Source organism: Silurus meridionalis, chromosome 11 (genome assembly GCF_014805685.1).
Source record: "Silurus meridionalis isolate SWU-2019-XX chromosome 11, ASM1480568v1, whole genome shotgun sequence".
NCBI classification, from domain to species: Eukaryota; Metazoa; Chordata; class Actinopteri; order Siluriformes; family Siluridae; genus Silurus; species Silurus meridionalis.
Genome location: NC_060894.1, coordinates 11,531,629 through 11,542,500, shown reverse-complemented (window position 1 = coordinate 11,542,500; position 10,872 = coordinate 11,531,629). Strand labels below are relative to the sequence as shown.

The window sequence follows — 10,872 nt, the reverse complement described above, 5'->3', positions numbered from 1 at the left end:
ACAGAAAGACTTATCCACAATATATCAACAAATTTGTTTTCCTGTAAATTTTTAACCTGTCATTATCAGTGTTAGACCAGAGATTATGTGAAGTTGTCAGTACTATACTGTAATACAGTGTTACTGTATGTCCTTGTTTGATAAGGATCCATTAATATAAACCCGTGTTCTGCCTTGCACTAATAATGAAATTTCAGAAAATGTACAAAAAAATCAAGGTAACTTCAAGAAAAAAAATAAATAAATAAAATTAAAAAAAAAAAAAAAAAAAAATATATATATATATATATATATATATATATATATATATATATATATATATATATATATATATATATATATATATATATATTTTTTTTCCAATTCTGAAACCACATTAAACAAGCTGCGATTTAAGATGATACAATTATAATTAAATAAAATTAATTATTAAATAATACAGCACATCTAAATGGTGAATGGCATTAATATTTGAGAACACCCCAAACCTATTTGATGTAAAATGGATCAGAGGAACAGAGCAAAATAAGTTGTCAATATTATAATTTGCAGTAATTAAAAAAAGGAAGAAAAGTATATTTAAAATCAAAAAATATTCACTATTGCTCTCAAACTTTTGGACCCCAAAAGCATGTGTGTGTGTGTGTGTGTGTATAAAATCGTACACGTATTCGCACTGAAGCTCTTGGTTCTGGACCGCAAGTTTGTTTAGTCTCCACCTCGCACTTTGAGTGATTTTTTTTTTTTTAAATGATTACTATTAAACTTGAAAACATACACAATAGTAAGTAAGTTTCTTTCGGCTTCTCCCGTTAGGGGTCGCCACAGCAGATCCTCCGCATGTTTGATTTGGCACGTTTTACGCTGGATGCCCTTCCTAAAGCAACCCTCCCCAATTTATCCGGGCTTGGGACCAGCACTGAAAGTGGCTGGGGATGGTTCCCTGACCGGGAATCGAACCCGGGTCGCAGCGGTGAGAGCGCTGCATCTTAGACCACTAGACCACCAGGGGACCTTGAAAACATACACAATGCCAGGGGTATAAAAAAAAAAAAATTTAATTAATTAAAAATTAAAAAATTAAAAAAGTAACTAGAGTAAGCACAGTGTTACTGTGGCTACGTAATCCGTACCGGAAATATGATTTGTTTTGCGCCTGCATGAACACACTAAAGAATGAACACATTTGTTAAAGTATGCTGAAATAAGCAGAACATTTAAGTAGATAATATCTTTAGAAAATTAAATATTAAATGTAAAAATACACATTTAATCAATTTAATTTGTGCCAATTTAATTGATTACTTAATTTAATCAATATAATAAAAAATGCATTGCATTAATTTGATGTATTTAATTTTTTATAAAATATTTTATATATTTTTTAACTAATTTTAAATTTAAAAATAAAAATAGTTAAAATGTTGATCACAAATGTTAATAATAATAAACTGTAATAATAAAGAACGACATGCAATTTTATGTTTTGCATTTCTTCCCCCTAACTACTGAAATTTAACCAAACTGTGACTTGAAAACTGAGGTACATAACGAACTGTTCTAATGCATATTGCTTCTAGATGCAAATAATAAAGAATCAAGACTAATATATATATATATATATATATATATATATGTATATATATATGTATGTATGTGTACACACACACACACACACACACACACACACACACACACACACACACACACACACACACACACATATAGTCTTGATTCTTTATTATTTGCATCTAGAAGCAATATGCATTAGAAGCAATAGTATTACTTGTACCATTCTGCAACTTCTATCTATTCTTATAGAATATATTAGAATAAAATAGAATAGAATAATTTTTCACATATACATTACAGCACAGTGAAATTCTTTCTTCGCATATCCCAGCTTGCTCGGAAGCCAGGGGTCAGAGCACAAGGTCAGCCATGATATCGCCCCCTGGCACAGAGGGTTAAGGGCTTTGCTCAAAGGCCCAAGAGTGGCAACTTGGAGAACTTCCGATCAGTAACCCAGCACCTTGACCACTGAGATACCACTCCGGCACTTCTTATACTGTTGGTTCACTAAAGTTTTTCACCAATTTATTTATTTTTTTTAATTTTAGAAGTAAGAAACGCACGCACCAATGTGAATTAGGTGGCCTTTGCTGTCCAGCATGATGTTGCCATTGTGCCGGTCTTTGATCTGCAGCAGGAAGAGGAGCAGACTGTAGGCAGCCATGCTGCGGATGAAATTATACCGTGCCTAGTGGACACAAGAACACAGGCAATGCAATAGGACTTCTGTTTTCACCATAATTGCCACTATAGAATACATTTCAATTTATTCCCTTTCCCAGATCCTTTCCCCCAAAAGCTATTTAGAAATAAGGCAGAATAAATTCATTACCATACACTATATGGATAAAAGTATTGGAACGCCTGAGTTTTCCAGCCATGTGTGGTTCTTCCACAAACTGTTACCTCAAAGTTAGAGACACACAACTTTATAGGATGTCTTTGTCTTTAGCATTAAATTTGTGCTCCACTTAAAATAGAAAATGGTCAGGTGTCCACAAACCTTTGTCCATATAGTGTAGTTGAACCCAACAGCAAATTTCTCGAAGCTTTGTTATTTTTTATTTTAAATGTACACATCAATATCACACAGTATTCCTTACAAAGCTGCACCTCAAAGGCTTAAAGGTTCCCCTCAAAAGCTCATGTGGTCTCAAGGAGTTATTCCTTGCAACTGGTTCTGCTTATTAGGGACAATGTTCCATCTATAGCCAGATTTCTGTAAAGCTGCTCTGTGGCAATGTGAATTGTAAAAAATGTGCTATAAAAGTAAAATTACTTTAATTGTAAATTCTTATTCAAGGAAGAGCATGTTGATTATTTCTTTCACAGCAGCTCAGACAGTACCTCTGGCTGCAACAATTAATAGTATTACACAAGACGTTTTTAGTGTAATGATCCACATAAACATATTCAAATGGATATGTTTTCTATGAGAAATCACTTTTCGGGCATTTTTTTGAAAAAGGTTCCTGTTTCTGTTATTTACATTTAGTTTTATTTTGCCTTCAAGAGAAAGAGAAAAAAGAGAGGATAGAAATGGAATGACTGTTTATAACATCAGGGCTAGCTCATTTCATAAGTTGGTCACATTGGTACAAGGTAAATAAACCACCTTTCTGTTACTGGAAAATATTCAACTTTAGAGTGGAATTGATACCACAATGTTGATTGTTTTCCTGAAAGAGCAGGTTTATTGTTGTTTTATTATTTACATAAAAATGATTAAAGGGAAAGAGGCATAATAAAGATTAAAAGGAAAAGAGCTTAAGTTTAGAACTGTCACCTTCTGGAAAGCCAGGGTTGATTCGTCACCATACTTGTTTCTAAAGTAGTCGTACATGCCGAAGTCGGTCTGCCTGCCCAGCTGATCACGAGACTTGCAGTCAGGGATACACTCAATCACACCACACTGGAAGAAACATGCAGTGTTTTTTTATTCTTAAAATATTTGTATTATACCACTTTGTATATTTATTTCTGTGTTCTTTCAGTTTTAAATCATATATGAAAATAAGTCAAAGGTACTACATAAGCCAACTAAGCAAAACACACAGTGAGCTAATGTGTCTAATGCAATAAAACTCACTCCAGGGGCCGTAGCCACAACTCTGTATGGGAATACAAACAGGTCAAGGCCCACCAGCTCAAATATGTTCTTAAACAGCCCGATGATCTGCAGAGCCAACATGTCCTATCACAAAAAATACAACCTATTATCAAAAAATGATCATTTTATTACAAAGAGCTGTGGCCTTGTAATATTTGTAAAACCACTAACCTGTCTGCAGTCATCTCCTACTTTAAAAATGGCAGCTTGCCAGCAGACCTTCTGGGCAGCTTCAGAGTTTTCTTCGCCATCCTCTACAGAATCACTGAGGCATCGCAGACCTGGAATCAACACAGTACACACACACACACACAGTATTGATGTTTATCAGTATGGCCAAATATGCACTTCTTTATAAATGTTATACAACACAAACAAAAGTTTTTTTTTATTTTGTTCAGCTTGCAATGTAAACGATTTAAAGACTATCCTATCCATCCATCCATCCATCCATCCATCCATCCATCTATCTATCTATCTATCTATCTATCTATCTATCTATCTATCTATCTATCTATCTATCTATCTATCTATCTATCTATCGATATTAGATTAGATTTGATTAGATTAAACTTTGTCATTGTGCAAGATACATTTACTTATTATAAATAAGGGTATGGGTCCATATGTACAGAAGTGGGAGTGAATAATGTAGAAAAGGTGCAGTAGGTAATAAGATATGGTATATATTGTAATATACAGTATAACTGTGCAAAGAAATTAAAAGCAATCCTCTGTATGTGCCGGAACATAGGTTCAATCTGAGGTCCCTCAGGAACGCATGCAGTTTGTTAAGCAAGTTTGTTGATTCTCCACCTCGCACTTTGAGTGCATTTTTATTATTATTATTATTATTATTATTATTATTTAACTTAAAAATGTAAACAACTATGCCAGAGGTATAAAGAAAAACTAGAGTTAGCACAGTGTCACTGTGGCTACTCACTCAATAGCGGAAATAAGATGGGTTTTGCGCATGCATGGAAACGCTAAAAAATCCATAGTGTTAGCCGATAGCCACTTCCTGGTTAGTGGTTAACGCTAATGCTATGGATTCTTTGGCTATCCAACGTCAAGAATTTCTCTTAAAAGTAAAAAACCCTGACAATTCTGCATATCGAGGGAGTGAATGAATAAAGAATGGAATGAATTAACACATTTGTTAAAGTAGGCTGAAATAAGCAGAACAGTTACAGTAAGTACATCAATTCTTTAGAAAATTTTATATTAAATGTAAAACACACACATACACACTGACAGTATATCACAAACGTGAGTACACGCCTCACATTTCAGCAACCATTTTATTAACTGTTCTCAAGGGACAATATTTAGAAATGAAAATTGGATATACTTTAGACAATGTGCAGCTTGTATAGCAGTACAGATTTACTGTCCTCAAATAACTCAACATACAGCCATTACTGTCAAAATAGCTGGCAACATAAGTGAACATGTCAAAACTGTGTCAAAAGTGTCAATATTTTGTGTGAGCACCATTGTTATGTAGCACTGCCTTAATCATCCTGGGCATGAAATTCACCAGAGCTGCACAGGTTGTTGCTGGGATCCTCTTCCACTACTCCATAATGGCATCACAGAGCTGCTGGATGTTAAACACATGGTGCTTCTCCACCTTCTGCTTGAGGATGCCCTACAGATGCTCAATAGAATTCAGGTCTGGAGACATACTTGGCATACCATCACCTTCACCTTCTTCAGCAAGGCAGTTGTCATCTTGCGTTCTTGTGTTTGGGGTAATTTTCTGTGTTGGAAAACTGTAATTTGGCCCAGTTTCTGAAGAAAGGGCATAATTTTCTGGTTCAGAATGTCACACTAGTTGTTGAATTTATGTTTCACGCATGAACCACAGCTCCCCAGCACCAGCAGCACTCATGCAGCCTCAGACCATGATGCTACCATCACCATGTTTGACTGTAGGCAGGACACAATATTTTTGGTACTCCTCACCAGATCAAGTTTATCTTAGTCTCATCAGACCACAGGACATGGTTCCAGTAATTCATGCTCTTGCACAGGTTGCCTTCAGCAAATTCTTAAATCCTAAGAGAGCTATTAGCCATGAGGTGCCATGATGAACATCCAGTGGTCAGTATGAGAGAATTGTACTCGAAGCAAATTTTAACTACTCTAATACAAGATACACAAATTTGTATGGTCCTGTCAAGCAGGACATGTGGCTTTTGTTGCCAGTTATTTTGACAATAATGGCTGTATGTTGAGTTATTTTTAGAGGACAGTAAATCTATACTGCTATACAAGCTGCACATTGACTACTCTATTTCTATTAGTTTCATTTCTATAATATTATCCGTTGAGAAAAATACTAAAAGTTTCTGAAATGTGAGGGGTGTACTCACTTTTGTGAGATACTGTACAAAATGTAATGTATTTAATTTTACTTAATCAATTTTATGTAATCATTTTTATTGAATTTAATTGATTACTTAATGTCATTTATATAATAAAAAAGTGTATTGCATTAATTTGATTTATTCTATTACATTTTTTATAAAATAACCAAGCAGGCATTTTATTCAAAATTGTTTTAAAAATGTAAACTGTTCTAATGTTGATCACAAATGTTAATAATAAACTGCATTAATAAATAACGACAAGCAATCATATGTTTTGCATTTCTGCCCCTTATTTCTCTGTTGTATTTTGTTGAATGTCAAACATGCTTCTTTCATGTGAATTCATCTTTCAAAGCAGAACGACTGATTTGCATGCTGTCACTTTAACACCAGAATCTCTGGTGTTAAAGTGACAACCCCTAAAGTGACAACATCTCTGTTGTTAAAGTGACAACCTTGAAATATTACTTGAAACGCATACTTTTTTTTTTTTTTTTCCTATTTGTATTTATACATTGTACTGTGTATATACTGTTATTGTAGTATATGTATATTCTTTTTCATATATTTGCATTTATTTTTATTTCTTTGTTTTTATTATTATTATTATTTGTTTTTATTTCTCTGTTTTTATTTTTGTATATTCTTTTTTTATTATTCTTTTTTATATATTTGCATCTATTTTTATTTCTTTGTCTTGCTGCTGTAACATAGAAATTTCCCCACTGTGGGACGAATAAAGGTTTATCTTTTCTTAAACATTCTGCTGATGGGCTTCTGAATCTCAATACATTTTAAACTCTGGAAATGAGTGTAATTGAAATTCACATCAAATTATAACCTCTTGTTCTGCCTGACATGGGCATGTTACTATAGGACCATGTAGCTCTCAGGTTTAGTAAAATACAATTTAATTAATTCTGGAAATAATTTTTAAACCCATTTTGCATTTTCATGATTATGTTAGATCTGTATGAAACGATACGATTGAGACAGAAAACGAGGGTGAGAAGAATATACAACACACCTTCTTTCTCGAGCTCACTCACTCCACATCGCTTGACTTTGAATTTTGCCAGATAAGGTGCTTTAGCAGCACTGCAAAATACAAACATATAAATAAACCAATATTAGAAGAACTTAACATTTTTTAGTATATGAATGCAACAAACCTTTCCTAAAATTAAATTATGGTTTTTTTTTGCATAATAACCACAAGTTACGAACATTAACCAGACTCTATTACCAATCACATTTAGATATCTGATGTCTGGTCATAGGCTGAAATGATTCAGGTTGGGTCCAGTTTTCTATGAGACATGTGTGAACCCAAGGAAAAACCCTGACTTTCTCTACCTGAGAAAATCTTCCTTCAAACCACTATTTACTGCTGCATTTATTCAAGTGCTTAATAACCTATTGACATACACTATATGAACAAAGGTTTGTGGACAACTGACCATAAAATTCGTATGAGACTTTTGAACATCCCTTACAATCCTATACAATTCTTTTGCAGGAACAGTTCGGACAAGAATCACATATGGCTGGAAATGTCAAGTGTCAAATAATTTTGTCCATATAGTGTATATTTACAGTTGCTTAAAGTTAAGGGTCAAAGTATGTTATAGCTAAGATGTGTTACAGCTGTTAATTTTTTAACATTTTATTAACTACCCTATTGACTAACTGACAACTGTACACAATTTTACACTGTATTACAATTATCAGTCTCTCATTTCTCATCTTTCAATAATTTAGTTTTTTAAACACACTTTGGAATTTGGGATCAATGACTCAATTAGTAGTAGTGCAGTAGTAAGTGGGACTATTTGAAACAGTATTTTAGCCATAACCACATACATCTGACTGTTTTTTTTCAGCCTGTCATACAAACACTGAGCACTACAGTGAGCCTGATATTGTCATGTATTATTACAGTAATAATGTGTCTCTTTTGCTTAGGCTCTTTCAGAAACCGCACCTCTGCATAGGAGTTCCTGACTCGTAGTCAATATCTAGAACAATGGCTTCAGGATTGCTTGGTAAGTAGCAGCCTGGAAGAGTGAACAGGACAAAACCAATGTAACACAAACCAAAGAGAATACAAATAAAAAAAAAACAAGAATGTACTAATATGTAAATGATACAAAAACAAACACTCACCTGGCTGAACTTTGATATCAGACAAGGCTTTGAGGCAAGCCCTCTTCCTCTCTTCTCCCTTTGGAACAGGCCTGGCAAGAAGAAAGCAGCACGTTGTGAATCTCAGGAACAACAATTAAGTTTTCTTTGTACTAAATGGTGTGAGTCAACATACTTAATAATGGCTGAGACATTGGTGATCTTGTTGAAGAAGTCAAACTCGCGCTGGTAGAAGTCTTTAGCTGGGCCAGACAGAGAGCTTATAATCTCCTCCATCATCTGCTCCAGCAGCTCGCCAATGTCAGCTTTGTGCAAAAAAATTTGACTGTTAAACACCTCTTTAGTACAACTAACAAACCAACTGCAAGTTTGTAATCTGGATGAAAATAAAATTAGATCCAAAACAGCGGCCATTTGAGAGTCTACTTAACAGCACATCTGCTCAAAGCCTAATTACATCTGAGAAATCATACAAGTGATTGCCTGTGTTCTTAATAAATGACTACTGATATATTAATTCGAACTCAAGCTATAATGCTCATGTGCCAGTTACTTACGGTCCTTCTGGTGACCCTCCTCATCCAGGTAGATGTTGGTCTTCATGTTCCAAATGAACTGATGGGCAAGCAGCTGGGATTTCTGCGCAGCCCACAGTATGTACTCACGCACATACCCCATCTGTCACAGAAATAGCAAAGAACACGCATCATGAGTCACACGAAATCAGCAACCTGTGTGTATTACAAACATGGATAGCAAGCAAAACTTTCTACCTTGTCATACCGGAGTGCTTGTACAATTTGTGGAATGTAGAAGAGAATTGCATCCTTACAGAGAGTAAAAAAGGTATATGTTAACTGACATCCTTGGATGTTCGACAAAAATAATTCTGGCTTCGATCATGAAAAGATTTTGCATGACATTAAATGTCAGATCTGGCAACACTGATAAGAAAATCCAAGCAGGCATAATATATGGCTAAAATTATGTGGAGATCTGGCTGTTCACACCCATATATGGGCATTCCACTGGAACTAAAGGGTGCACTAATTCACCTGTGCTCAAATCATGCTCCAAAAAGTCATGTGTGTTAAGAATGGAATGAAAAAACTGTGTCCTGCACAGAGACCTGACTTCAGTCCCATTAAATAATTGGGAATGAATGGAACCATTACTGAGCACCAATGCTATTGGTCATCACTAAAAAGATACATTTATAATAATTAAAAGGCATCCTTCTGATTGCTATATCAACTTTTGCAGAAAAGTTATAAAGCATTATTAAGTAACCCCTTCTAATTTTGATGCAATTTTGACCTGAAGTTGTATTTTGGAAACTGGAGCCAGCAAAACACTCAGGAGTTTATTTTCCTTTATTAGTGACCCAATTCCCGTAAAATGTAGATACTTTCATTTCCGAGGCTTTCTCCTTGTAGACCCGTGTAATAGGACATTATAACAAATAATAGTACTTTGGATGCTTAAATACATTTGAAGACAAATACTTTTGTGCATTTACTTAAGTTAAATTTTAAAAAGAGCGGAGCAGGAGTAATATTTTTCTACTTTAACTCAAGTACATGGTTTGTGTACTTCGTTGAACACTGGTGATGACATTCGTGTTTATGTTAAGGCATGGGTTTTTTTAGAATTTTCTAGGAAATGTTTAATTGTTCCAGCAAAACCACATAAAGCAAGAAAAATCAAGTGTCTCAATACTTTTAGTCATATAGTGTATGTTCCCTTTTTTAAGTTAATCGAATCAGGTTGATCTGAGACATGCCATCACATCTTATTATCGGAAAGGATTGTTTCTATTCACCATATCTGTCATTAAAAGACTACTGTGATAAACCTCATAGTTAAAGGAAAAAGCATTGTCAAGTATAAAGCATGATGGCCATGGCTGGTGGTACATACTGGTGGGAAAGAACGCAGCACTTTGACTCCGTACTGGGCGGTAAGGGGGTGAGGAGGGTACATGCTGGAGAAATAGGACAGGCCAGTTGGGGGATCAGCAGGGGCCCAACACAAGATGTGGCTCAGTTCAGGCGAGTCAGCGTCAATAGTGTGCCATGTCACCAGGAACTGTAAATTGAAAGTAATATTAAAAAAGAAAGTACACAGAATATAAAACCCACAATCACAAGCTGGCATACATGTTAATTACTGGCTTTTCACACACATCTACTCACACACTCCAATCTAATCGCTCATATCTGTCTGTCTGCACCTGAACACCCACCACCACAATTTCTCTTATTACTCCTGTGTGTCTTTGCCATAAAAATGCAACACAATTTCCTATTTTTTTCCCATACTCCCCAAGGTGAGAAAACATCTCACCTTGACTGCCTCTGGGACATCACTGACTGCACCAGGGTCTAGCCGTACCAGCCGGGTTACTTCAGCCACAATGGCCTCTGTGTTTTTGAACCTGCAAAACGGGTCGTTAAAAGGTGAACAGCATTATAGCGTGTTTTAGCCATTTTTAATTTTTTTTTCATCTTGGGAAGGTTATGTCAATCAAGTGGTTTTACAAAAAAAATCTGAGAAATAAGTATTTGAAGAACAACAAATAGTCCAGACAATTTAACGAAGTAAAAATCATGAAGTGTTTTCGATAAATGTCCTGGTTAATCACTTGAACAGCTTATTTTCAAGCCC

At 35.0% G+C, this 10,872-nt stretch overlaps 1 protein-coding gene across 1 annotated transcript in view; it reads right to left on the bottom strand.

Annotated features, from left to right (window-relative positions):
• pi4kaa (phosphatidylinositol 4-kinase, catalytic, alpha a) overlaps positions 1-10,872 on the bottom strand; it is a 46,402-nt gene that overhangs the window by 2,798 nt on the left and 32,732 nt on the right. Inside the window, 12 exon segments of the mRNA XM_046860992.1 lie at positions 2,140-2,260; positions 3,359-3,484; positions 3,662-3,766; positions 3,854-3,963; positions 7,088-7,158; positions 8,045-8,117; positions 8,227-8,297; positions 8,381-8,510; positions 8,763-8,883; positions 8,979-9,032; positions 10,126-10,293; positions 10,552-10,642. Coding sequence (XP_046716948.1) covers positions 2,140-2,260; positions 3,359-3,484; positions 3,662-3,766; positions 3,854-3,963; positions 7,088-7,158; positions 8,045-8,117; positions 8,227-8,297; positions 8,381-8,510; positions 8,763-8,883; positions 8,979-9,032; positions 10,126-10,293; positions 10,552-10,642 — 1,241 coding nt within the window.